The sequence below is a fragment of the Malus domestica genome, chromosome 04 (genome assembly GCF_042453785.1).
Source record: "Malus domestica chromosome 04, GDT2T_hap1".
Lineage (NCBI taxonomy): Eukaryota > Viridiplantae > Streptophyta > Magnoliopsida > Rosales > Rosaceae > Malus > Malus domestica.
The window spans coordinates 19,633,131-19,657,263 of NC_091664.1; the positions used below are offsets into that span (position 1 = coordinate 19,633,131).

The 24,133-nt window shown below is 40.0% G+C and overlaps 2 protein-coding genes and 34 non-coding genes across 41 annotated transcripts; 34 read left to right on the forward strand and 2 right to left on the reverse strand.

Moving 5' to 3' along the window:
- Positions 1-1,601: 1,601 nt before the first annotated feature.
- LOC139195594 (5S ribosomal RNA) lies at positions 1,602-1,720 on the forward strand. The gene has a single exon (XR_011580417.1). It is a non-coding gene; the product is annotated as a 5S ribosomal RNA (ribosomal RNA).
- Positions 1,721-1,924: 204 nt separating this feature from the next.
- On the forward strand, positions 1,925-2,043 carry LOC139195595 (5S ribosomal RNA). The gene has a single exon (XR_011580418.1). It is a non-coding gene; the product is annotated as a 5S ribosomal RNA (ribosomal RNA).
- A 204-nt stretch (positions 2,044-2,247) lies between these two features.
- On the forward strand, positions 2,248-2,366 carry LOC139195641 (5S ribosomal RNA). Its single transcript, XR_011580464.1, has one exon. It is a non-coding gene; the product is annotated as a 5S ribosomal RNA (ribosomal RNA).
- A 204-nt stretch (positions 2,367-2,570) lies between these two features.
- On the forward strand, positions 2,571-2,689 carry LOC139195591 (5S ribosomal RNA). Its single transcript, XR_011580414.1, has one exon. It is a non-coding gene; the product is annotated as a 5S ribosomal RNA (ribosomal RNA).
- Positions 2,690-2,893: 204 nt separating this feature from the next.
- LOC139195605 (5S ribosomal RNA) lies at positions 2,894-3,012 on the forward strand. The gene has a single exon (XR_011580428.1). It is a non-coding gene; the product is annotated as a 5S ribosomal RNA (ribosomal RNA).
- Positions 3,013-3,216: 204 nt separating this feature from the next.
- On the forward strand, positions 3,217-3,335 carry LOC139195630 (5S ribosomal RNA). The gene has a single exon (XR_011580453.1). It is a non-coding gene; the product is annotated as a 5S ribosomal RNA (ribosomal RNA).
- A 204-nt stretch (positions 3,336-3,539) lies between these two features.
- Positions 3,540-3,658, forward strand: LOC139195593 (5S ribosomal RNA). Its single transcript, XR_011580416.1, has one exon. It is a non-coding gene; the product is annotated as a 5S ribosomal RNA (ribosomal RNA).
- A 204-nt stretch (positions 3,659-3,862) lies between these two features.
- Positions 3,863-3,981, forward strand: LOC139195604 (5S ribosomal RNA). Its single transcript, XR_011580427.1, has one exon. It is a non-coding gene; the product is annotated as a 5S ribosomal RNA (ribosomal RNA).
- A 204-nt stretch (positions 3,982-4,185) lies between these two features.
- Positions 4,186-4,304, forward strand: LOC139195602 (5S ribosomal RNA). The gene has a single exon (XR_011580425.1). It is a non-coding gene; the product is annotated as a 5S ribosomal RNA (ribosomal RNA).
- Positions 4,305-4,508: 204 nt separating this feature from the next.
- On the forward strand, positions 4,509-4,627 carry LOC139195661 (5S ribosomal RNA). The gene has a single exon (XR_011580484.1). It is a non-coding gene; the product is annotated as a 5S ribosomal RNA (ribosomal RNA).
- Positions 4,628-4,831: 204 nt separating this feature from the next.
- LOC139195596 (5S ribosomal RNA) lies at positions 4,832-4,950 on the forward strand. Its single transcript, XR_011580419.1, has one exon. It is a non-coding gene; the product is annotated as a 5S ribosomal RNA (ribosomal RNA).
- A 280-nt stretch (positions 4,951-5,230) lies between these two features.
- On the forward strand, positions 5,231-5,349 carry LOC139195639 (5S ribosomal RNA). Its single transcript, XR_011580462.1, has one exon. It is a non-coding gene; the product is annotated as a 5S ribosomal RNA (ribosomal RNA).
- A 204-nt stretch (positions 5,350-5,553) lies between these two features.
- Positions 5,554-5,672, forward strand: LOC139195657 (5S ribosomal RNA). The gene has a single exon (XR_011580480.1). It is a non-coding gene; the product is annotated as a 5S ribosomal RNA (ribosomal RNA).
- Positions 5,673-5,876: 204 nt separating this feature from the next.
- LOC139195597 (5S ribosomal RNA) lies at positions 5,877-5,995 on the forward strand. Its single transcript, XR_011580420.1, has one exon. It is a non-coding gene; the product is annotated as a 5S ribosomal RNA (ribosomal RNA).
- A 203-nt stretch (positions 5,996-6,198) lies between these two features.
- On the forward strand, positions 6,199-6,317 carry LOC139195598 (5S ribosomal RNA). The gene has a single exon (XR_011580421.1). It is a non-coding gene; the product is annotated as a 5S ribosomal RNA (ribosomal RNA).
- A 280-nt stretch (positions 6,318-6,597) lies between these two features.
- On the forward strand, positions 6,598-6,716 carry LOC139195640 (5S ribosomal RNA). Its single transcript, XR_011580463.1, has one exon. It is a non-coding gene; the product is annotated as a 5S ribosomal RNA (ribosomal RNA).
- A 204-nt stretch (positions 6,717-6,920) lies between these two features.
- LOC139195647 (5S ribosomal RNA) lies at positions 6,921-7,039 on the forward strand. The gene has a single exon (XR_011580470.1). It is a non-coding gene; the product is annotated as a 5S ribosomal RNA (ribosomal RNA).
- A 204-nt stretch (positions 7,040-7,243) lies between these two features.
- On the forward strand, positions 7,244-7,362 carry LOC139195599 (5S ribosomal RNA). The gene has a single exon (XR_011580422.1). It is a non-coding gene; the product is annotated as a 5S ribosomal RNA (ribosomal RNA).
- A 203-nt stretch (positions 7,363-7,565) lies between these two features.
- Positions 7,566-7,684, forward strand: LOC139195600 (5S ribosomal RNA). The gene has a single exon (XR_011580423.1). It is a non-coding gene; the product is annotated as a 5S ribosomal RNA (ribosomal RNA).
- Positions 7,685-7,888: 204 nt separating this feature from the next.
- LOC139195650 (5S ribosomal RNA) lies at positions 7,889-8,007 on the forward strand. The gene has a single exon (XR_011580473.1). It is a non-coding gene; the product is annotated as a 5S ribosomal RNA (ribosomal RNA).
- Positions 8,008-8,211: 204 nt separating this feature from the next.
- Positions 8,212-8,330, forward strand: LOC139195663 (5S ribosomal RNA). The gene has a single exon (XR_011580486.1). It is a non-coding gene; the product is annotated as a 5S ribosomal RNA (ribosomal RNA).
- A 204-nt stretch (positions 8,331-8,534) lies between these two features.
- On the forward strand, positions 8,535-8,653 carry LOC139195662 (5S ribosomal RNA). The gene has a single exon (XR_011580485.1). It is a non-coding gene; the product is annotated as a 5S ribosomal RNA (ribosomal RNA).
- Positions 8,654-8,856: 203 nt separating this feature from the next.
- LOC139195665 (5S ribosomal RNA) lies at positions 8,857-8,975 on the forward strand. The gene has a single exon (XR_011580488.1). It is a non-coding gene; the product is annotated as a 5S ribosomal RNA (ribosomal RNA).
- Positions 8,976-9,179: 204 nt separating this feature from the next.
- LOC139195633 (5S ribosomal RNA) lies at positions 9,180-9,298 on the forward strand. The gene has a single exon (XR_011580456.1). It is a non-coding gene; the product is annotated as a 5S ribosomal RNA (ribosomal RNA).
- A 203-nt stretch (positions 9,299-9,501) lies between these two features.
- LOC139195664 (5S ribosomal RNA) lies at positions 9,502-9,620 on the forward strand. The gene has a single exon (XR_011580487.1). It is a non-coding gene; the product is annotated as a 5S ribosomal RNA (ribosomal RNA).
- A 204-nt stretch (positions 9,621-9,824) lies between these two features.
- On the forward strand, positions 9,825-9,943 carry LOC139195656 (5S ribosomal RNA). The gene has a single exon (XR_011580479.1). It is a non-coding gene; the product is annotated as a 5S ribosomal RNA (ribosomal RNA).
- A 204-nt stretch (positions 9,944-10,147) lies between these two features.
- Positions 10,148-10,266, forward strand: LOC139195638 (5S ribosomal RNA). Its single transcript, XR_011580461.1, has one exon. It is a non-coding gene; the product is annotated as a 5S ribosomal RNA (ribosomal RNA).
- Positions 10,267-10,470: 204 nt separating this feature from the next.
- On the forward strand, positions 10,471-10,589 carry LOC139195623 (5S ribosomal RNA). The gene has a single exon (XR_011580446.1). It is a non-coding gene; the product is annotated as a 5S ribosomal RNA (ribosomal RNA).
- A 204-nt stretch (positions 10,590-10,793) lies between these two features.
- On the forward strand, positions 10,794-10,912 carry LOC139195624 (5S ribosomal RNA). Its single transcript, XR_011580447.1, has one exon. It is a non-coding gene; the product is annotated as a 5S ribosomal RNA (ribosomal RNA).
- Positions 10,913-11,116: 204 nt separating this feature from the next.
- On the forward strand, positions 11,117-11,235 carry LOC139195626 (5S ribosomal RNA). The gene has a single exon (XR_011580449.1). It is a non-coding gene; the product is annotated as a 5S ribosomal RNA (ribosomal RNA).
- Positions 11,236-11,439: 204 nt separating this feature from the next.
- Positions 11,440-11,558, forward strand: LOC139195658 (5S ribosomal RNA). The gene has a single exon (XR_011580481.1). It is a non-coding gene; the product is annotated as a 5S ribosomal RNA (ribosomal RNA).
- Positions 11,559-11,762: 204 nt separating this feature from the next.
- LOC139195627 (5S ribosomal RNA) lies at positions 11,763-11,881 on the forward strand. The gene has a single exon (XR_011580450.1). It is a non-coding gene; the product is annotated as a 5S ribosomal RNA (ribosomal RNA).
- Positions 11,882-12,085: 204 nt separating this feature from the next.
- LOC139195646 (5S ribosomal RNA) lies at positions 12,086-12,204 on the forward strand. The gene has a single exon (XR_011580469.1). It is a non-coding gene; the product is annotated as a 5S ribosomal RNA (ribosomal RNA).
- A 203-nt stretch (positions 12,205-12,407) lies between these two features.
- Positions 12,408-12,526, forward strand: LOC139195601 (5S ribosomal RNA). Its single transcript, XR_011580424.1, has one exon. It is a non-coding gene; the product is annotated as a 5S ribosomal RNA (ribosomal RNA).
- A 128-nt stretch (positions 12,527-12,654) lies between these two features.
- On the reverse strand, positions 12,655-17,771 carry LOC103433356 (protein NLP9-like). 6 transcript variants are annotated; one of them, XM_070820598.1, is made up of 7 exons: positions 17,532-17,766; positions 16,647-16,759; positions 15,788-16,571; positions 15,470-15,514; positions 14,624-15,367; positions 14,142-14,265; positions 12,655-13,732 (listed from the first exon to the last, which is right to left on the reverse strand). In XM_070820598.1, the coding sequence occupies exons 2-7, from the start codon at positions 16,742-16,744 to the stop codon at positions 12,702-12,704; spliced, it is 2,826 nt and encodes a 941-aa protein (XP_070676699.1). In that variant the 5' UTR covers positions 16,745-16,759; positions 17,532-17,766; the 3' UTR covers positions 12,655-12,701. The 6 variants fall into 6 exon arrangements, with proteins under 6 accessions (XP_070676699.1, XP_070676698.1, XP_070676695.1 ...); XM_070820597.1 differs by having other exon boundaries at positions 16,647-16,827; XM_070820594.1 differs by adding an exon at positions 16,866-16,884 and having other exon boundaries at positions 15,788-16,832.
- A 1,584-nt stretch (positions 17,772-19,355) lies between these two features.
- LOC103433355 (ABC transporter G family member 20-like) lies at positions 19,356-22,272 on the reverse strand. The gene is made up of 2 exons (XM_008371602.4): positions 21,163-22,272; positions 19,356-20,703 (listed from the first exon to the last, which is right to left on the reverse strand). The coding sequence occupies exons 1-2, from the start codon at positions 22,196-22,198 to the stop codon at positions 19,553-19,555; spliced, it is 2,187 nt and encodes a 728-aa protein (XP_008369824.1). The 5' UTR covers positions 22,199-22,272; the 3' UTR covers positions 19,356-19,552.
- Between the last annotated feature and the right edge of the window lie 1,861 nt (positions 22,273-24,133).

A 24,133-nucleotide genomic window follows, 5' to 3' on the forward strand; every position in this document is an offset into this window, starting at 1 on the left:
CTCATGAGTAACTTCAAGAATGTCCCAAGCTTCTTTCGCCGTTGTACACTTACTTATGTAATTGAATTGTTCAGGCGAAACTGCTGTGAATAAAGAATTCAAAGCCCTTTGGTTAAAAGTGCTAGAGCTACGCTCATCATTGCTCCATTCTTTCCTAGGCTTAAGCTTAGATATAGACACAGAGGACTCTCCTTTATCTTTAGTTTCTTCAATCGTTGGAGGTTCCCAACCTTCTTCAACAGCAAGCCACACCTTGTCATCTTGCGCCCATAAAAATGATTTCATTTTTGACTTCCACGCAGCATAGTTGTCACCATCAAAATGTGGTGGATGAGAAACTGAACCCATAGCACGATTCATCCTAGACTACCCACGGATCTCACTAGGTATTTTTAGTGACCTGCTCTGGTGCCAATTGAAAGTTCTAGGATGGTACTAGTTTAACCTAAAGGGGGTTGAATAGGTTCCAATTTAAAAGTCCAATTCAAATTTCAATTTAATTTTCAGTTCTCAAATTAATCCACATTCACATCACATATAAACTATCCTACACATATGCAATTATAAAGATAAATAAAATGTGCACACAGGATGTAGGATTTTACGAGGCAAAACCCACCACTGGGAAAATCCTCGGGCTACCAAGCCAGGAAGCACTAAGAAAGAAAGAATACATAAAGACTTACAAAACTCATAAACTAGACACTCATACCAGTTGGCAGCTTTGTCTCCGCGCTTTGCTACTCGATCTTTCTTCAGTCTTCGAGTTGAAGTGGCACGACACTAACGCAGCCGTCAATCACCTTTCCCTCGAACTTTGCAGGATGCTAACTCGATCATGCATAATGTTTATATGATGCAGTGTTTGTTTGAAAAACAATCAATTACGAAAATCACAAAGCTCATTTCCATAATTGATATTCAATTTAAAACCTCAAGAAAACCAGCATGAAAAATAACATTTTCTATTAAAAACTCATGCCCTTCGAACCACAAGCAACAGCCGTATTTAAATTGGTTTTCAATGCACACAAAACCCAAACTGATGTTTCTAACAATTCTATTCAATAAAATCAGTTTTTCATGCTTATTTGGCTTACCTTTTCACGTTCCTGACTTCCCATATATATATGCAAAAGCATTGACCCTTTATCCTTTATCTGATAAGTACTACAAAGCAATCCGTGTAGTTTAACAATTCTACCAACATGCAATCAGATAACTCCTCATGCAAACAGATAAGATTTGAAAACAAGTTTTGAAAAACCAGTTTTATCACACGGTTTGAAACACAGGATAATTTGATTCTAGAAAAGTAAAAAAACAAGAATAAAAGTCATAACCCAAATACAATAATATATGGATATGGATGAATGTAGTTGGATGCATGCATGCAAACGTACCTGAATGATTATCGCGTTTTGGTAACATCTTCGCATTGAAAGTGTGAGAAACCTCCCTAGACTAAAACTATTACAATTGTAAATATGTAACAAGTTTAAGCTATTACAGACTCAGGCATTTTGTCAGGGATTGCCAATTTTACCCTAACAGTTACGGCCAAAGAAATGGTCATACACAATTACAAGTCATAGAATAACGGATGCGATCATACCAACTCACATGCACCGGATCCCATCAGAACTCCGAAGTTAAGCGAGTCTGGGCGAGAGTAGTACTAGGATGGGTGACCTCCTGGGAAGTCCTCGTGTTGCATCCCCCCCACCTCTTTTTTAATTTTCATAATTCTTGGTTGCGTATTGTTTGCGGCTTATTTATTAATTATATTTTTTGAATATTCGAGGGACGGTCTTGATGAACATTTATGAATTTCGTGCGATCGTGTGGGGGCGGTGTGATGTTCACACGCGTAAAGGTTACGGCCAAAGAAATGGTCATATACAATTACAAGTCATAGAGTAACGGATGCGATCATACCAACTCACATGCACCGGATCCCATCAGAACTCCGAAGTTAAGCGAGTCTGGGCGAGAGTAGTACTAGGATGGGTGACCTCCTGGGAAGTCCTCGTGTTGCATCCCCCCCACCTCTTTTTTAATTTTCATAGTTCTTGGTTGCGTATTGTTAGCGGCTTATTTATTAATTATATTTTTTGAATATTCGAGGGACGGTCCTGATGAACATTTATGAATTTCGTGCGATCGTGTGGGGGCGGTGTGATGTTCACACGCGTAAAGGTTACGGCCAAAGAAATGGTCATATACAATTACAAGTCATAGAATAACGGATGCGATCATACCAACTCACATGCACCCGATCCCATCAGAACTCTGAAGTTAAGCGAGTTTGGGCGAGAGTAGTACTAGGATGGGTGACCTCCTGGGAAGTCCTCGTGTTGCATTCCCCCCACCTCTTTTTTAATTTTCATAGTTCTTGGTTGCGTATTGTTAGCGGCTTATTTATTAATTATATTATTTGAATATTCGAGGGACGGTCTTGATGAACATTTATGAATTTCGTGCGATCGTGTGGGGGCGGTGTGATGTTCACACGCGTAAAGGTTACGGCCAAAGAAATGGTCATATACAATTACAAGTCATAGAATAACGGATGCGATCATACCAACTCACATGCACCGGATCCCATCAGAACTCCGAAGTTAAGCGAGTTTGGGCGAGAGTAGTACTAGGATGGGTGACCTCCTGGGAAGTCCTCGTGTTGCATCCCCCCCACCTCTTTTTTAATTTTCATAGTTCTTGGTTGCGTATTGTTTGCGGCTTATTTATTAATTATATTTTTTGAATATTCGAGGGACGGTCTTGATGAACATTTATGAATTTCGTGCGATCGTGTGCGGGCGGTGTGATGTTCACACGCGTAAAGGTTACGGCCAAAGAAATGGTCATATACAATTACAAGTCATAGAGTAACGGATGCGATCATACCAACTCACATGCACCGGATCCCATCAGAACTCCGAAGTTAACCGAGTTTGGGCGAGAGTAGTACTAGGATGGGTGACCTCCTGGGAAGTCCTCGTGTTGCATCCCCCCCACCTATTTTTTAATTTTCATAGTTCTTGGTTGCGTATTGTTAGCGGCTTATTTGTTAATTATATTTTTTGAATATTCGAGGGACGGCCTTGATGAACATTTATGAATTTCGTGCGATCGTGTGGGGGCGGTGTGATGTTCACACGCGTAAAGGTTACGGCCAAAGAAATGGTCATATACAATTACAAGTCATAGAATAACGGATGCGATCATACCAACTCACATGCACCGGATCCCATCAGAACTCCGAAGTTAAGCGAGTTTAGGCGAGAGTAGTACTAGGATGGGTGACCTCCTGGGAAGTCCTCGTGTTGCATCCCCCCCACCTCTTTTTTAATTTTCATAGTTCTTGGTTGCGTATTGTTAGCGGCTTATTTGTTAATTACATTTTTTGAATATTCGAGGGACGGTCTTGATGAACATTTATGAATTTCGTGCGATCGTGTGGGGGCGGTGTGATGTTCTCACGCGTAAAGGTTACGGCCAAAGAAATGGTCATATACAATTACAAGTCATAGAATAACGGATGCGATCATACCAACTCACATGCACCGGATCCCATCAGAACTCCGAAGTTAAGCGAGTTTGGGCGAGAGTAGTACTAGGATGGGTGACCTCCTGGGAAGTCCTCGTGTTGCATCCCCCCCACCTCTTTTTTAATTTTCATAGTTCTTGGTTGCGTATTGTTAGCGGCTTATTTATTAATTATATTTTTTGAATATTCGAGGGACGGTCTTGATGAACATTTATGAATTTCGTGCGATCATGTGGGGGCGGTGTGATGTTCGCACGCGTAAAGGTTACGGCCAAAGAAATGGTCATATACAATTACAAGTCATAGAATAACGGATGCGATCATACCAATTCACATGCACCGGATCCCATTAGAACTCCGAAGTTAAGCGAGTTTGGGCGAGAGTAGTACTAGGATGGGTGACCTCCTGGGAAGTCCTCGTGTTGCATCCCCCCCACCTCTTTTTTAATTTTCATAGTTCTTGGTTGCGTATTGTTAGCGGCTTATTTATTAATTATATTTTTTGAATATTCGAGGGACGGTCTTGATGAACATTTATGAATTTCGTGCGATCGTGTGGGGGCGGTGTGATGTTCGCACGCGTAAAGGTTACGGCAAAAGAAATGGTCATATACAATTACAAGTCATAGAATAACGGATGCGATCATTCCAACTCACATGCACCGGATCCCATCAGAACTCCGAAGTTAAGCGAGTTTGGGCGAGAGTAGTACTAGGATGGGTGACCTCCTGGGAAGTCCTCGTGTTGCATCCCCCCCACCTCTTTTTTAATTTTCATAGTTCTTGGTTGCGTATTGTTAGCGGCTTATTTATTAATTATATTTTTTGAATATTCGAGGGACGGTCTTGATGAACATTTATGAATTTCGTGCGATCGTGTGGGGGCGGTGTGATGTTCACACGCGTAAAGGTTACGGCCAAAGAAACGGTTATATACAATTACAAGTCATAGAATAACGGATGCGATCATACCAACTCACATGCACCGGATCCCATCAGAACTCCGAAGCTAAGCGAGTTTTGGCGAGCGTAGTACTAGGATGGGTGACCTCCTGGGAAGTCCTCGTGTTGCATCCCCCACACCTCTTTTTTAATTTTCATAGTTCTTGGTTGCGTATTGTTAGCGGCTTATTTATTAATTATATTTTTTGAATATTCGAGGGACGGTCTTGATGAACATTTATGAATTTCGTGCGATCGTTTGCGGGCGGTGTGATTTTCACACGCGTAAAGGTTACGGCCAAAGAAATGGTTATATACAATTACAAGTCATAGAATAACGGATGCGATCATACCAACTCACATGCACCGGATCCCATCAGAACTCCGAAGCTAAGCGAGTTTGGGCGAGAGTAGTACTAGGATGGGTGACCTCCTGGGAAGTCCTCGTGTTGCATCCCCCCCACCTCTTTTTTAATTTTCATAGTTCTTGGTTGCGTATTGTTAGCGGCTTATTTATTAATTATATTTTTTGAATATTCGAGGGACGGTCTTGATCATAGTTCTTGGTTGCGTATTGTTAGCGGCTTATTTATTAATTATATTTTTTGAATATTCGAGGGACGGTCTTGATAAACATTTATGAATTTCGTGCGATCGTTTGGGAGCGGTGTGATTTTCACACGCGTAAAGGTTACGGCCAAAGAAATGGTTATATACAATTACAAGTCATAGAATAACGGATGCGATCATACCAACTCACATGCACCGGATCCCATCAGAACTCCGAAGCTAAGCGAGTTTGGGCGAGCCTAGTACTAGGATGGGTGACCTCCTGGGAAGTCCTCGTGTTGCATCCCCCCTACCTCTTTTTTAATTTTCATAGTTCTTGGTTGCGTATTGTTAGCGGCTTATTTATTAATTATATTTTTTGAATATTCGAGGGACGGTCTTGATGAACATTTATGAATTTCGTGCGATCGTTTGGGGGCGGTGTGATGTTCACACGCGTAAAGGTTACGGCCAAAGAAATGGTTATATACAATTACAAGTCATAGAATAACGGATGCGATCGTACCAACTCACATGCACCGGATCCCATCAGAATTCCGAAGTTAAGCGAGTTTGGGCGAGAGTAGTACTAGGATGGGTGACCTCCTGGGAAGTCCTTGTGTTGCATCCCCCCCACCTCTTTTTTAATTTTCATAGTTCTTGGTTGCGTATTGTTAGCGGCTTATTTATTAATTATATTTTTTGAATATTCGAGGGACGGTCTTGATGAACATTTATGAATTTCGTGCGATCGTTTGGGGGCGGTGTGATGTTCACACGCGTAAAGGTTACGGCCAAAGAAATGGTTATATACAATTACAAGTCATAGAATAACGGATGCGATCATACCAACTCACATGCACCGGATCCCATCAGAACTCCGAAGCTAAGCGAGTTTGGGCGAGAGTAGTACTAGGATGGGTGACCTCCTGGGAAGTCCTCGTGTTGCATCCCCCCACCTCTTTTTTAATTTTCATAGTTCTTGGTTGCGTATTGTTAGCGGCTTATTTGTTAATTATATTTTTTGAATATTCGAGGGACGGTCTTGATGAACATTTATGAATTTCGTGCGATCGTTTGGGGGCGGTGTGATTTTCACACGCGTAAAGGTTACGGCCAAAGAAATGGTTATATACAATTACAAGTCATAGAATAACGGATGCGATCATACCAACTCACATGCACCGGATCCCATCAGAACTCCGAAGCTAAGCGAGTTTGGGCGAGAGTAGTACTAGGATGGGTGACCTCCTGGGAAGTCCTCGTGTTGCATCCCCCCCACCTCTTTTTTAATTTTCATAGTTCTTGGTTGCGTATTGTTAGCGGCTTATTTATTAATTATATTTTTTGAATATTCGAGGGACGGTCTTGATCATAGTTCTTGGTTGCGTATTGTTAGCGGCTTATTTATTAATTATATTTTTTGAATATTCGAGGGACGGTCTTGATAAACATTTATGAATTTCGTGCGATCGTTTGGGAGCGGTGTGATTTTCACACGCGTAAAGGTTACGGCCAAAGAAATGGTTATATACAATTACAAGTCATAGAATAACGGATGCGATCATACCAACTCACATGCACCGGATCCCATCAGAACTCCGAAGCTAAGCGAGTTTGGGCGAGCCTAGTACTAGGATGGGTGACCTCCTGGGAAGTCCTCGTGTTGCATCCCCCCTACCTCTTTTTTAATTTTCATAGTTCTTGGTTGCGTATTGTTAGCGGCTTATTTATTAATTATATTTTTTGAATATTCGAGGGACGGTCTTGATGAACATTTATGAATTTCGTGCGATCGTTTGGGGGCGGTGTGATGTTCACACGCGTAAAGGTGACGGCCAAAGAAATGGTTATATACAATTACAAGTCATAGAATAACGGATGCGATCGTACCAACTCACATGCACCGGATCCCATCAGAATTCCGAAGTTAAGCGAGTTTGGGCGAGAGTAGTACTAGGATGGGTGACCTCCTGGGAAGTCCTCGTGTTGCATCCCCCCCACCTCTTTTTTAATTTTCATAGTTCTTGGTTGCGTATTGTTAGCGGCTTATTTATTAATTATATTTTTTGAATATTCGAGGGACGGTCTTGATGAACATTTATGAATTTCGTGCGATCGTTTGGGGGCGGTGTGATGTTCACACGCGTAAAGGTTACGGCCAAAGAAATGGTTATATACAATTACAAGTCATAGAATAACGGATGCGATCATACCAACTCACATGCACCGGATCCCATCAGAACTCCGAAGCTAAGCGAGTTTGGGCGAGAGTAGTACTAGGATGGGTGACCTCCTGGGAAGTCCTCGTGTTGCATCCCCCCACCTCTTTTTTAATTTTCATAGTTCTTGGTTGCGTATTGTTAGCGGCTTATTTATTAATTATATTTTTTGAATATTCGAGGGACGGTCTTGATGAACATTTATGAATTTCGTGCGATCGTTTGGGGGCGGTGTGATTTTCACACGCGTAAAGGTTACGGCCAAAGAAATGGTTATATACAATTACAAGTCATAGAATAACGGATGCGATCATACCAACTCACATGCACCGGATCCCATCAGAACTCCGAAGCTAAGCGAGTTTGGGCGAGAGTAGTACTAGGATGGGTGACCTCCTGGGAAGTCCTCGTGTTGCATCCCCCCCACCTCTTTTTTAATTTTCATTGTTCTTGGTTGCGTATTGTTAGCGGCTTATTTATTAATTATATTTTTTGAATATTCGAGGGACGGTCTTGATGAACATTTATGAATTTCCTGCGATCGTTTGGGGGCGGTGTGATTTTCACACGCGTAAAGGTTACGGCCAAAGGAATGGTTATATACAATTACAAGTCATAGAATAACGGATGCGATCATACCAACTCACATGCGCCGGATCCCATCAGAACTCCGAAGCTAAGCGAGTTTGGGCGAGCGTAGTACTAGGATGGGTGACCTCCTGAGAAGTCCTCGTGTTGCATCCCCCCCACCTCTTTTTTAATTTTCATAGTTCTTGGTTGCGTATTGTTAGCTGCTTATTTATTAATTATATTTTTTAAATATTCGACGGACGGTCTTGATGAACATTTATGAATTTCGTGCGATCGTTTGGGGGCGGTGTGATTTTCACACGCGTAAAGGTTACGGCCAAAGAAATGGTTATATACAATTACAAGTCATAGAATAACGGATGCGATCATACCAACTCACATGCACCGGATCCCATCATAACTCCGAAGCTAAGCGAGTTTGGGCAAGAGTAGTACTAGGATGGGTGACCTCCTGGGAAGTCCTCGTGTTGCATCCCCCCCACCTCTTTTTTAATTTTCATAGTTCTTGGTTGCGTATTGTTAGCGGCTTATTTATTAATTATATTTTTTGAATATTCGAGGGACGGTCTTGATGAACATTTATGAATTTCGTGCGATCGTTTGGGGGCGGTGTGATTTTCACACGCGTAAAGGTTACGGCCAAAGAAACGGTTATATACAATTACAAGTCATAGAATAACGGATGCGATCATACCAACTCACATGCACCGGATCCCATCAGAACTCCGAAGCTAAGCGAGTTTTGGCGAGCGTAGTACTAGGATGGGTGACCTCCTGGGAAGTCCTCGTGTTGCATCCCCCCCACCTCTTTTTTAATTTTCATAGTTCTTGGTTGCGTATTGTTAGCGGCTTATTTATTATTATATTTTTTGAATATTCGAGGGACGGTCTTGATGAACATTTATGAATTTCGTGCGATCGTTTGGGGGCGGTGTGATTTTCACACGCGTAAAGGTTACGGCCAAAGAAATGGTTATATACAATTACAAGTCATAGAATAACGGATGCGATCATACCAACTCACATGCATCGGATCCCATCATAACTCCGAAGCTAAGCGAGTTTGGGCGAGAGTAGTACTAGGATGGGTGACCTCCTGGGAAGTCCTCGTGTAGCATCCCCCCCACCTCTTTTTTAATTTTCATGGTTCTTGGTTGCGTATTGTTAGCGGCTTATTTATTAATTATATTTTTTGAATATTCGAGGGACGGTCTTGATGAACATTTATGAATTTCGTGCGATCGTTTGGGGGCGGTGTGATTTTCACACGCGTAAAGGTTACGGCCAAAGAAATGGTCATATACAATTACAAGTCATAGAATAACGGATGCGATCATACCAACTCACATGCACCGGATCCCATCAGAACTCCGAAGCTAAGCGAGTTTGGGCGAGCGTAGTACTACGATGGGTGACCTCCTGGGAAGTCCTCGTGTTGCATCCCCCCACCTCTTTTTTAATTTTCATAGTTCTTGGTTGCGTATTGTTAGCGGCTTATTTATATATTATATTTTTTGAATATTCGAGGGATGGTCTTGATGAACATTTATGAATTTCGTGCGATCGTTTGGGGGCGGTGTGATTTTCACACGCGTAAAGGTTACGGCCAAAAAAATGGTTATATACAATTACAAGTCATAGATTAACGGATGCGATCATACCAACTCACATGCACCGGATCCCATCATAACTCCGAAGCTCAGCGAGTTTGGGCGAGAGTAGTACTAGGATGGGTGACCTCCTGGGAAGTCCTCGTGTTGCATCCCCCCCACCTCTTTTTTAATTTTCATAGTTCTTGGTTGCGTATTGTTAGCGGCTTATTTATTAATTATATTTTTTGAATATTCGAGGGACGGTCTTGATGAACATTTATGAATTTCGTGCGATCGTTTGGGAGCGGTGTGATTTTCACACGCGTAAAGGTTACGGCCAAAGAAATGGTTATATACAATTACAAGTCATAGAATAACAGATGCGATCATACCAACTCACATGCACCGGATCCCATCAGAACTCCGAAGCTAAGCGAGTTTGGGCGAGCGTAGTACTACGATGGGTGACCTCCTGGGAAGTCCTCGTGTTGCATCCCCCCCACCTCTTTTTTAATTTTCATAGTTCTTGGTTGCGTATTGTTAGCGGCTTATTTATTAATTATATTTTTTGAATATTCAAGGGACGGTCTTGATGAACATTTATGAATTTCGTGCGATCGTTTAGGGGCGGTTTGATTTTCACACGCGTAAAGGTTACGGCCAAAGAAATGGTTATATACAATTACAAGTCATAGAATAACGGATGCGATCATACCAACTCACATGCACCGGATCCCATCAGAACTCCGAAGCTAAGCGAGTTTGGGCGAGCGTAGTACTCGGATGGGTGACCTCCTGGGAAGTCCTCGTGTTGCATCCCCCCCACCTCTTTTTTAATTTTCATAGTTCTTGGTTGCGTATTGTTAGCGGCTTATTTATTAATTATATTTTTTGAATATTCGAGGGACGGTCTTGATGAACATTTATGAATTTCGTGCGATCGTTTGGGGGCGGTGTGATTTTCACACGCGTAAAGGTTACGGCCAAAGCAACGGTTATATACAATTACAAGTCATAGAATAACGGATGCGATCATACCAACTCACATGCACCGGATCCCATCAGAACTCCGAAGCTAAGCGAGTTTGGGCGAGCGTAGTACTAGGATGGGTGACCTCCTGGGAAGTCCTCGTGTTGCATCCCCCCCACCTCTTTTTTAATTTTCATAGTTCTTGGTTGCGTATTGTTAGCGGCTTATTTATTAATTATATTTTTTGAATATTCAAGGGACGGTCTTGATGAACATTTATGAATTTCGTGCGATCGTTTGGGGGCGGTTTGATTTTCACACGCGTAAAGGTTACGGCCAAAGAAATGGTTATATACAATTACAAGTCATAGAATAACGGATGCGATCATACCAACTCACATGCACCGGATCCCATCAGAACTCCGAAGCTAAGCGAGTTTGGGCGAGCGTAGTACTAGGATGGGTGACCTCCTGGGAAGTCCTCGTGTTGCATCCCCCCCACCTCTTTTTTAATTTTCATAGTTCTTGGTTGCGTATTGTTAGCGGCTTATTTATTAATTATATTTTTTGAATATTCGAGGGACGGTCTTGATGAACATTTATGAATTTCGTGCGATCGTTTGGGGGCGGTGTGATTTTCACACGCGTAAAGGTTACGGCCAAAGCAACGGTTATATACAATTACAAGTCATAGAATAACGGATGCGATCATACCAACTCACATGCACCGGATCCCATCAGAACTCCGAAGCTAAGCGAGTTTGGGCGAGCGTAGTACTAGGATGGGTGACCTCCTGGGAAGTCCTCGTGTTGCATCCCCCCCACCTCTTTTTTAATTTTCATAGTTCTTGGTTGCGTATTGTTAGCGGCTTATTTATTAATTATATTTTTTGAATATTCGAGGGACGGTCTTGATGAACATTTATGAATTTCGTGCGATCGTTTGGGGGCGGTGTGATTTTCACACGCGTAAAGGTTACGGCCAAAGAAATGGTTATATACAATTACAAGTCATAGAATAACGGATGCGATCATACCAACTCACATGCACCGGATCCCATCATAACTCCGAAGCTAAGCGAGTTTGGGCGAGAGTAGTACTAGGATGGGTGACCTCCTGGGAAGTCCTCGTGTTGCATCCCCCCCACCTCTTTTTTAATTTTCATAGTTCTTGGTAGCGTATTGTTAGCGGCTTATTTATTAATTATATTTTTTGAATATTCGAGGGACGGTCTTGATGAACATTTATGAATTTCGTGCGATCGTTTGGGGGCGGTGTGATTTTCACACGCGTAAAGGTTACGGTCAAAGTAATGGTTATATACAATTACAAGTCATAGAATAACGGATGCGATCATACCAACTCACATGCACCGGATCCCATCAGAACTCCGAAGCTAAGCGAGTTTGGGCGAGCGTAGTACTAGGATGGGTGACCTCCTGGGAAGTCCTCGTGTTGCATCCCCCCCACCTCTTTTTTAATTTTCATAGTTCTTGGTTGCGTATTGTTAGCGGCTTATTTATTAATTATATTTTTTGAATATTCGAGGGACGGTCTTGATGAACATTTATGAATTTCGTGCGATCGTTTGGGGGCGGTGTGATTTTCACACGCGTAAAGGTTACGGCCAAAGAAATGGTTATATACAATTACAAGTCATAGAATAACGGATGCGATCATACCAACTCACATGCACCGGATCCCATCAGAACTCCGAAGCTAAGCGAGTTTGGGCGAGCCTAGTACTTGGATGGGTGACCTCCTGGGAAGTCCTCGTGTTGCATCCCCCCACCTCTTTTTTAATTTTCATAGTTCTTGGTTGCGTATTGTTAGCGGCTTATTTATTAATTATATTTTTTTAATATTCGAGGGACGGTCTTGATGAACATTTATGAATTTCGTGCGATCGTTTGGGGACGGTGTGATTTTCACACGCGTAAAGGTTACGGCCAAAGAAATGGTTATATACAATTACAAGTCATAGAATAACGGATGCGATCATACCAACTCACATGCACCGGATCCCATCAGAACTCCGAAGCTAAGCGAGTTTGGGCGAGAGTAGTACTAGGATGGGTGACCTCCTGGGAAGTCCTCGTGTTGCATCCCCCCACCTCTTTTTTAATTTTCATAGTTCTTGGTTGCGTATTGTTAGCGGCTTATTTATTAATTATATTTTTTGAATATTCGAGGGACGGTCTTGATGAACATTTATATAGGAAGTAAACACATAAAGCTAGCGGAAAATTCCTATCATGTAATACTATAAAGGCAGACACAAAATTTACCCTAGAAAGTTGCTACTGCCAGAACTGTCCATGCCAAAAGCTACATCACGGACCAGGAACTTCACACAACGTGTCCCGATGTCATCCAGTATCTCAAGACACTCCTGCAAATCTGCATCACAGACTAACATCACCCATTCCTCTTCGTCATCCAAATACCTGAGTTGGAATGTCCCGCTTTGCAACTTCAACCTCTTTGCAACCTCTTCATACAGTTGAAGGCACCCAAGAGAAGGCTCAAACTTGAACCTGATTGTATCCTCTATATAAGTAGCTTTCACAATTATTTTTGACCCATTCTCACCAGTGGTTGTCTCGACTTGTGGGTGCTTTTGCTCCTCAAAGCTCTGAGAGCTTGATGAGTGGCCCTGCATTATTGAACCAAAGTCATTCGATGAATCTGTCAAGCTCGAAGAACTATGCTGGTTATATTCAACAATTCCATCATTTCCATGTACTCCCATATCCATCTCATCAGTAGCAACCAAGAAGCCTGAGCTCTGAGACACAAAGTGGCAGTCAGAGTTCTGAGTGTAACCCCATTTATTAACTTCTTTTGCAAGATAAGAGCCCTTCGTCCCACGGTTAGTAGGATCGCATGACCCAAAATCTATTGCAATGGGCTTGGAAGGCATGAGAGGGATGCTCTGATTTTTTACCTCATTCTCATGAGAAGTTGGAACGCAACTCCCATCCTTTTCCAACTTAACAGTCAAACTCCCACCATTATTGATAGACAATGAAGATACTGAAACAAGATCTTGGGTAACTGGTTCAGAGTTCTCAACATACAGATTCTTCTCAGGAAATAAAATATTTTTGGGCGCATCAACTTCTTGGATGATGGATCCCGTTGCCACAAACCCCCCAGTAGTTGGGTCATACTTCAATCCGCCATCCACCCCCTGAACAGAATCAAGCACAGTCTGTATTTTCTCCAATGAACGGTTCACCTTACTTATTTTACGAGATGGCCATCTTGAGATACCATGTTGTCTGCATATCCTTTTTAGCGTAGTGGGGCAAACTGCCAAAAGACATTGATATGTTAAATTAAGAAATCCTTTCAATAGATTAGCAAGAATTATACTTAAAAATAAAAACGATCATTTGGATCAAAACTTGATAGTAAATGTTTTCTATACATGGACTTACTAGACTCTAGCATGGAGGAGATATATGATTCTATAAGAAAAAAACTGAGGGTAGAAAAATAAGCTCCATCTGCAGCTTATCACAGAAAAGCTTAATAATCAATAGAGAATACGTGAAGTTACTTATTATAATGAGTTAGAGAATATGTGAAGTTACTTATGATAATGAATATGTAAGATTAAAGCTCATATAGATTCTGAAAAATATAAACATCTTCTTTTGATTTAACTAGTAAAGCATCAAATCCAACAATAAGTAGATTCGTCATGCTTGACTCTCACCTCCTATACTTTTTGCAGCATCCTTGAGACTACCAGAAAAGTATTGCTGTAAAACACTCAAGCTCACATTTTTCTCTGTTGTAGTTCGCTTTTTCTCCACCTGCCTTCTTGATCCACTCGGTGCCTATACAAAGAACAAAATAAAAAGTTATCCCTCCAACAATATTCCTCAAGTGAAGATCCAACAATGAAACATTATAACATAGCTTTCCAAGTAGCGATAATAAGGACCCTTTCAGTGTTTCCATACTTAAAGAAACAAAATCCATGGAGATGTTTAATTTCAACCAGTAATAAGAAACATAAGGATAATGTGGTCATAAAGGCCCAATGCAGAACATAGAAGATGAGGTGAGTCTCCCACATAAATTTATAACATAATATTTAAGATAGAGACTAAGATGCACCCCCACTAGTCAATACAGAAGTTCATAATGTATCAATAATTTATCCACAATATTGTTCTTTTATAAAATCAATACCTTTCCAGGAGGATTATCTCTTTTGATTGCCCCATTTTTTCGATTAAAAACATTAAAGGTGACATTCTTCGCTGATTTCATTTCACTATCTGACAGTGTTGTCCGAGAATGTCTCTGTGGGACATTGGGGCTCAACCCCTTCTGAAACCTAGTGTTGGTGCCTTCTAACCCAACTAATTCTGCATCTGAAGCTGTCCTTAAACTTTTACAAATTTTCTGCATGGTACCTGAGAGGTTGTTTAACAGAAGTTGTTGTTCTGTACTCCCCTTCACATTGACAGGGAGAAAAAACTCCAATATATAGTCATCATCAGCGGTGTAGGTGCTCCTTAGCCTGATTGCAACGGCGGCATTCAAACCATACTTGCGTGCATGATGAACAAGTGGATATTCACATATATCATACACCTTAACATCATTAATGAAGAACGGATGATTTGATTGAAGTGCTTTCCCAGCAATTCCCTCACCTTCCTCAAGATGATGTTCTGCACATGCACGCACAAAGCCTTGCATTCTGCTATCATTTACATAACAAGCTGTTTCCTCGATGCATAGTATACATTTCTCATTTGAATTTGTAATACCCCCTTTGGCACATACTCTTTTAATTTCATCACCATTACCCTCAGAGTAGCAACAAGGAATCCAGGTCATAGCCAATGGCAATAAATGCGCATGACATACAACCCGTAAGACATCACTTATTTCAGTTAAAGCAGCTCTTTGGTTCTCTGAGAGGCACTGCGAGAAAAAGTTCTCTTATAAGTGCATAAAATTTTAGTAAGGAAAATATTACGACATAAATAAATAACAAAGAAATAAACAACATATTCTGACATGTACCTGGGGAAGAAGTCGGAGAGGTGCATTGGTCCTCAAATTAACAGCCTGCAAATAATTGCCATCAAAATATATTAATTTTTACACTTTAACATTGACAACATTAATTAACACATTAAAACATTTAGGGTAGTATCATTTCTACAAAAGCTTGGGAAGCACCACACAAAAATTAGTAAATGTAACTTTTAGGGAATTCATTACATCTATTAATTCCACTAACATGAACCTAAAAGCTTAAAAAAGAGAAGAAGAAGGATATGCATCAATCATTTGCATATGGTATGTGTGTGTTTGTTAAATGAGAAGAAAGAAACTGACCTGGAGCGCACCGCAAACTACTTCCATCTCCGTATCAAAATTGGGCTTCTCTTTTGTACTGACGAGTTCCAATACAGCGCAGCATGACATTTCCATGTCAAAATCAAAAATTGGTAAAGCAATTGATCCACGAACTTGATGATTAGCTGCATAATCCACCCGTAGGTACTCAGTCTTATTGTAAAAAATAACGTTTGAAGTCCATTCTGGAATTTTGGAGACAAATACACGGCCAGGAAGACCCAAAATAGAACTCTGTTTTTCTTCTGTAGAGAACGTAAACATCCTTGAGACTTCACGATACCCTGCAAGAATATGGTCAAGCAAATAGGGTTGCTCACAAGTGCTTAATAAGTACTGATCACCATGCTTCATGGGAACCCATAATTGCGCTAAAATACCGCCACCGGAAGTCTCTTTAAACATCGACAGTGCCTTAAGCATCTTCTCATTAAGTGACAACCCAGGTGGCCTATAGATCATATAACTTTCCATGTCCATGGGATTATTGTGTTGAAAAGAACTATTATTTAACTTAATAGCTGAGTCATTAGCCTCATTGGAATCAGTTGACACCCCATATTGGGGGGTCCCCATTTGATCAAACACAATTTTGTCTCCACAACTGAAATTTTCCCCGACGTTGAAAGTTCCAGCACCACTCGTAACTGGCAATTGCTCACCATTCGGTTCTACAAAATTCAAGGCGTAAAAAGGTGCATAGGTCACTGATGGCCATGATGGCACCCCTAAAGAGGCTGCAATCTGGTCCGTTGCTGCTGGGCTGCACCATCCAGAATAAGTATCAAAGTTCATAAGCTCAGAAATGTTATTAAACATATCCTCTGGGATCTGGTACCTTGTTCCACCATCAAAAGATGCCAAATTCTCAACCTGAGCTCTGGCAGATGCCCAATGATTGGTTCCCTTATCTTTAGGCAAAAAGTGATAATCCATATTCAGATTAAAACCCTGTTATAATTTGACCAAATAATTAGCCGTGTGTTGCCATATCAATCATCACAATGAGGCATTTCAAGCTGCAGAAAAAAAAAAAAAAAAAAAAAGGCTTAAGTATGATAAACACCAAATGGAACCTGCTGCGAATTTCAGATCCAGTTATCTAACATTAACGATAAGGATATATTAAACACCATCGCATCTTAACACTACCATGCATCTATACAGACTGAACTCGTTACTCTAGTTAAAAACATATAAAAAATCATGAACATTATGAGCATAGAATTTTTTTTAGTAGAACTCATCTGTTCTGACCAAACTCATTACTTCAGTTAACAAAAAAAACATGAACAAATAAGCTCTTATTTAATCCAAAATTCTTAGTGGAACTGGAACCCAACAAATTTGATCAAAATTTAAAAAAGTTAAATAATAAATATCAATTCTTCATCTGAATAGACCAACAGCAAGCCACATCCATTTCTTTTCTTCTTTTTTTCAAAAAAAAAGAGGAATTGAGGAGCATAAATTCCACCAAATTTCAAAAACAACAACTCTAAAGCTCTAAAATCAAATTAACAAACAAAAACTCAGCATCTATTAATCTCTAGCTCAACATATCAATTCAAACTACACGAAACCAGTTAAAACCCCATAACAAATAAAATAAAAATTCAAAATTTGCAAGCTTAGTATCGTACCAGTGAATAATACACGAAGAAGAACCCAAAACAAAACCCTAATTTCTAAAAACTTGCATTTTTTTGTCAAACGTGCGTACCTTGACTGGTAAGAAAAATCCCCAATTTTATGCTTTAGACATAACAACGCTTCCGGACTCTCAGAGAGAGAGAGATAAATGATTCTGTCGTTGCGAGTTGCAGGACAAGCCGACTGGGTGTATGTTTTGACGGAGGGTCGGGACTGAGGAAGATAAAATGAATTGAAAATTTCGTTGTCACATGATAACGCCAGATACCATTGTTTGTGACGTCGACGGCAGATACCGTTGTCTGTGATACCGCCAAATTTCGCTCTGTGACATAACCGCCGAATTTAATTTGTTTGTAGTTTTTCTATAAAAATAAAAATAAAGAAAAAATAAATTTTGTTTTTAACTTCCTAACATTCGTGAGTAAGTTAATACTATGGTCTAGCAGTATTCTTCTTTACTTATAAGTGAGAGGTCTTAGGTTCGATTTTGTCAAAAACGAATTTGAACCATATTGTTGCTAGTCGAGTGTGAGGCTAAACACATCCTTTTTTCCTTTTGTATAGATAATATCATTTGTTCAAAAAAAAACAAAAATAACAAAACAAAACTTCCTGACATCCATATCCCTTGCCCCATTTCAGACAAGGAGTCTATCCACTAAACAGATATTGAAATTTAAACTAATCCAACAGTAATAAATAGGATGGTGCACGTTACCATCACTTGAAGGTGGTGAGCAAAAATATTTTCTATTTACACACCTTTTTTTTTTACCTCCCATACATTCTTGTTAACTTTCGTTCATTAATCTTCTTAAATTTATTCAATCCGATAGTCGAAAAATTGAGAGATGTGTGTGAGAGATAAGAAAATGTAGGTAGATAGCACCACTCTTTAGACAATTCTTTCGCTCGAAGAAAATTCAAGATTGTTTGATAATTATTTTGTTTTTAATTTGAGTTTAGATATTTTTTTTTATTTAAGTGTCATCTTTTATGTGTTTGAGATATCAAACCTTATTTCATGATAATTACATGAGATTCTCTTTCTTATTCTTAAACAAGTCCTTGAGAGGGCTTAGTTGATTTTATGTTTTGTCTTCGTTTTCTTTTCGTTTGTTTCCAAAAATTGTTGAGTATGTGACTCTACTCCAAATTCGAATGTAATCACATGTCTCATAACTAGTTACCTACTCGTTTTCAGGTTGGGTTAAGGGAGATAAAACTTTGTTGTTGATAATCTTTTTGTCAGAAAGCCTGCAATCTGATCTTGTGTGGCAACAAAACTAAAGCTCTTTTCGAGTAACTTTTTTGCTGATGTCTCGACATGGCGAATTGGAGAATGAAATACTTGTTAGATGCTAAGGAAATTGCTGAAATATTGTCACACCAAATCTGTGGTGATGATAGTAGCTGTATATTTTAGCTGGTGCTAATCACTAACCCAAGCTTACCTCATGTTGTAGAATATGGTCTTATGATAGAATTTTGGGTTAACTACATTTTACACTCTTTCAGTTTTGTGTGATTTTTAAAATGAGACGTGAGGTTTTAATTTTTTCATTTTGCACCATACTGTTTTGAAATTGTATCAATTTATGCCTTTGATCTGATTGATTATTTGATCATTCATTAACTTGATTATATGGTGAGTCCGTGAGTGTGAGACCCTTATATATATGAGCTAATATGTAAGTCACATATGCACCACCTTGACAAAAGAAAAAAAACGCATCAATTTGACGAAGAATTAAATGTTTAAAGCAATAAAATGTGCAAATTAATAAAATTTCTAAACCTCAGGGTCTAATATAAGAAAATTAAAATCTCCTTACCCATTTTGAAAATCGTTTTAAACCTAAAAGGTGTAAAATATGATTAAACAGTAGAATTTTCGTATAACCTTGTGCCATTAGCCTCCAAAGTGTAAATCATTCGCAAGCAATGTGTTGTATGAATCACAAACTTACATGGAAAACTTGGAATTAGACACTGAAAATCAATAAGCAAATAATGATCAGAAAAGTTTGTACAACCACAGAATTACATGGCTGTGACTGAAATATTTCACATTTCCTCCTCTCTTTTTTACCTCCTCTTATTTTTACTGCCCAACAACAAGGTAAGGTAGAAGAGAATCCTAAAGAAGAACCCCAAAGCAATGGTGATCCACAAGCAACTCCATTTATTCAGGTCCGTGATCCCTTGCTGCTTCAGTATATCTGCTCCGGTGGTCACGCAGGTGGACGCCGTGATGTTCACGCCCAAAGTTGTGCTCATGCTCTTGAGAAGCTTCAACTTCATCGCCACCGGGAAGGCTCCTAGTGGTGAGTTGTCGAACATCTCGGTGCCCCTCACGAAGCACTTGATTGGATCATCAAACTCGTTTTGCAAAGCACCTTCATATGGGTACTTCACTAGGGACATGTAGTGAAACCAAAGCCAATAGGGTGGGATTTTATCTCTACTTATGAAAAATCCACTAAAGAGTAGGAAGTAGGCTAGAATTGCCACCACAACTGTGTACCCCAACATGACATGTGTCACGATGCCTGACAGGAATGTGACGAATGAGCTTCCGGCCCAGAAGGCTGCGAAAATAGTGAAAAAGAAGAAGAGGAAGCCATGGAGCCCACCAGCGAGCCCCACGGCCCAGAAGGTCGTGGCGGCAAAGGTTAAGGAGAGGAAGGCTAGGGAGGGAATGGAGATTAGAGAATGAGCTAGGACGTATGAGGACCGGCGGTAGGCATTGTATGCGGTTTCGCGCATGAAAATGTATCGTTCTTGGAGGAAGCTGGGGATGGCCTCAGCGCAAGTGTAGAATGTGGTGGACATGGTGAATGCGAAGAACCCTAAGCGCTCTTTGATGCCTTTTGGGGAACTGTCTAGGTGCCAAAACATGGTGGCTAGGATGATGCCCGTGATGAGGACCGCGCCTAGGCGAATGCCGAAGAGTTCGGGCATTCTTCGGGAGTTTGTGAGGGAGCGTTTGGAGATGACTGCCATTTCAATCCAAGAAGGGTTGGCAAATGTGGGGACTGAGGAGGAGAGGTTTGAGTCATTTGGTGCTCCGGAGACTAGTTTGCCTCTTGAGATGCTTGCACTAATTGCATCTTTGAGAGAAAGCTTTGGCTTGCAGCAGGAGTTGATCATCAAGTTGTTTTGGTTTGCTCGTTGTTTTTGTTGGTTCTTGGTGATCTGCCATGATTTGTTGAATTCCACCAAGCTCTTAGTTCCACCTGTTTTGCAACATCCAAACGTAAAATAGTCGGCATCAAATCAAATTTACTTCACAAGTAATGTCGAGTAAATGCAACCTCGAGCTTAATTAGCCAAGTTAGCTAGGCCGATGTACCCTCTTTGCAATCAAGTTCGAATCTCCTTCATGTAATTTAGATTAAATTGGCTCTAAAAAAAATGTATCAACTACAAATATCGATATCAATTAATAAGAATTAAATAAACATGTATAATTAATTTGGTGTAAAAATTTGAAAAACTAATCATATGCTAACTCTACTGTACTCACTACTAAATTTGATCACAATTTTTTATTTGTCAAATTATCCTATGTTTCTTTTCTTCAAATGTATGCCTACTTTGAATATTACTTGTACCTAGTAGATAAAATACGACTGATTGGCACATGCATAGTGAATAAATTTGGTAAAAAAATATAGTATAATTGAAAAGGTCACCTGGGGTTTCCTCGAGCTCTCGAATGAGGTCGAGAGCGAACTCAGTCCGATTCTCAGTCTCAGGAATCGGATGCCCAAACTCTCCGAAAAACACTGGAAGATTAGCCCGCGAATCACTGTACACAGTCTGTCCATGTGACAAGAAAATCAACCGGTCCAACAAGCTCAATATTCTGTAACTAGGTTGGTGAATAGACATGACCACAATGCTCCCACTCTGCGCTATCAGCTGCAAAACCTTCACCACCATATAAGCACTCGTCGAATCAAGCCCGGAGGTCGGCTCATCAAGAAACAGAACAATGGGGTCGTGAATTATGTCGATTCCAATCGAAACCCGCCTTCTTTCGCCTCCTGAGACGCCTCGATGTCCCTCGTCACCGATCACAGTCTTGGCGGCATTTCGAAGACCAAGTTGGTCGATCAGAGCTTGAACTCTGGCTTTCTTCCTGGACTTTGATAGACTCCGAGGAAGCCGAAATTCGGCTGAGAACATGAGAGTTTCTTCAACCGTAAGCATTGGGAACAAAAGATCATCTTGCATGACATAAGCTGATATGACTTTCAAGAGCCTTGAGTCTAAGGCCTCCCCGTTTAGAGTGATCGAGCCTTTTAAGCTCTCCTTGGAGATTCTATTCGCTAGAGCATCGATGAGGGTTGATTTTCCCGACCCACTTGCTCCGAGAACCGCCATGATCTCGCCTTCTCTGGCCTCGCCGGATATTCGATTGAGCAAAACTTTTGTGTTTGTGTTGTTGTTGTCCATGCCCAGTTTAATCTCTGCCGTTTTTCGTTTCCTTTTGAAACAGGAGGGTACTAAGGTCATTTTGCGCCGGACTTTTACGCTGTACGTGAGATTAGTGAATGAGAGGACAAAGGGATAGGAGGAAGGCACGGAGGTGCAACCGTACCCTAACTGAAGAACATGATCATGAGGAGAGTTGTTGGGACTCTCCGCATCTCGGACCCACTGGAGGAGCTCGGCGAGGGTAGGCTTTAGGCCCCGGGGTCTCGGGTTGAAATCTATGAGCTCCATTGTTGGGGTGGGGTGGGGGGTTTGATAATTATTAGGAGGGCTTTTTTGAGAGCAAAGATATATAGAAAGTGAGTGTGATGACGATGGTCACTGTGTTTCGTGAGTTTTAAGTGTCCAACCGTTGCTTGCGTGAATGCTTCTTTAGTTGGTCAGAAGAGAGGGAGAGGAAGTTGTGTCCAGCTTTCTATTTCTCCACACTAGTTACCAAGTCCAAAGGGGTAAAGGATACATGAGTTGGCTCACTTTTACAACTATCTCATTGCAATTTAGAGTTTTGGTAGTGAGTACTAACTACCATACCCAAGTGACTTGGGAATTTCTTTTGCTTGTAGGCTTAAAATTCTAAATTTGTATTTATATTCTTGGGTTTTCTTTTTTGAATCATCGTTCAAAACCTTTCAAACTTTAAACATCTTTTGAGAACAAAAATATTACTAGACTAAGTTACTAACGTCTAACTAGCTCGGGTTTTCTTTTTTGAATCTTTATTGGAGGAGAAGGAATTCGAACTTCAAACATTTTTCAACACTAAGAACAGAAATACAACTAAATTAACAACTGCTTAAGTACTACTCTCAGGTTTTCAAGTGTTCACTACTAAGTGCCTCATCACATATATAATATGAACAAACGGAGTGTACATATGACATTTTCTTGGTAAGATTCTCCATGCATACATGCATGCAACCGAAGAAGTGCATATAACACGTGAAAATTTTCAGTAAGTTCAGGGCAGCTACATGTTTATGTGCAAATGTTTACTAAGCAAGCACCATAAGAGTGTTTCCAATCTTCGAAGGGAGTTTTATCTATTTTAGTCAAATATTATAAAAATAATTAAAAATAATTATTATCTGAAAGAGTTTTCAGTTCTGCCAAAAGAACTCTCCCAACCAGGCTGAAAGTTTCTAGTTTACTTTAAGGTTTCACTGTATTGTTAATGTGTAATCTTATTAATTAAGAAAAACTAATGAAAAAAACTTGAAAACTTTAAGTTTAATCAGAATGACAAAAATGTGTTGTAAGTGAATAGTACAAAAAGTGACTTTTTAGAGTAAAAATGTCTTTTTAATTAAAAATAAGCAGCACCGAAAGTGTTTCATTAAAATTCTCTAATGTCACCAATTTTCCCCTCCACTTCTCAACAAACTAGGTTGGCCATCAAAATCAAGAAAACCCCCAATTTTTATCCTTTATTACTGCTAACCTCACCAAACTCATTTTATTGGATAATTAGGGTTTCTTTTTCTCATTTCAATTAAAAAGTTGACGGGCCATTGCCTAAGGTCCTAACTCGTTGCAACGATAGTTCAAAATTCCAGTGAATATAGTATTGAGTTTTTATTTATGTGTTTTGGATTGGAAATTTCTCCATCTCTTAAATTGTTGTAATATTATCGAACTCATCCTTATTTTCCAATAATTGTAAAAATTAAAATAAAATAAAAAATTACGTGACGTGAAAAGAGAAATTATCAAATGTTAATGTCAACTTAGCAGCTCACCACTACTCGCACCACAATTGTCTCCTTCTGACTTATATCTTACCATTTGTACTAATAAATGTAAGATTCATATTACAAAATATCTCAATATAATTAGAAATAAAGTCGTATAATATGTCATATTTAATTTTGTCAAACTTTCGCTTATTCAACATGAATTCTGACTATTAGCTCTATGTTTTATGGGTTGGTTGTTTTGACATGGAGGAGGGATGACCTGAGCCTCCTAATCTGTTTTCTACACGCCTCCATTTCTTCACGAAAACCCCATTCTCCACGTCCTGCTTTGATACCTTTAGCTTAATTTCCTAACTAATTAATTAGTAGTTTAACCTATTAACCTTTTCTTTGTTAATTATTATTTGGTAATAATCTCTCTCTATACGTATAGCATATGATATCGGCCATGGTTAGGTAAGGATGTTACATC

Coding starts and splice junctions, on each gene's coding strand:
- LOC103433355 (XM_008371602.4), bottom strand. CDS start 22,198: ATGGAGCTCATAGATTTCAACCCGAGACCCCGGGGCCTAAAGCCTACC. Junction 20,704..21,162: donor AGAGCTCGAGGAAACCCCAG/GTGACCTTTTCA, acceptor GTTGCAAAACAG/GTGGAACTAAGAGCTTGGTG.
- LOC103433356 (XM_070820596.1), bottom strand. CDS start 16,744: ATGGATTATCACTTTTTGCCTAAAGATAAGGGAACCAATCATTGGGCA. Junction 15,368..15,469: donor CTCTCCGACTTCTTCCCCAG/GTACATGTCAGA, acceptor TTTTTCTCGCAG/TGCCTCTCAGAGAACCAAAG. Junction 13,733..14,141: donor TGCTGCAAAAAGTATAGGAG/GTGAGAGTCAAG, acceptor GTCTTTTGGCAG/TTTGCCCCACTACGCTAAAA.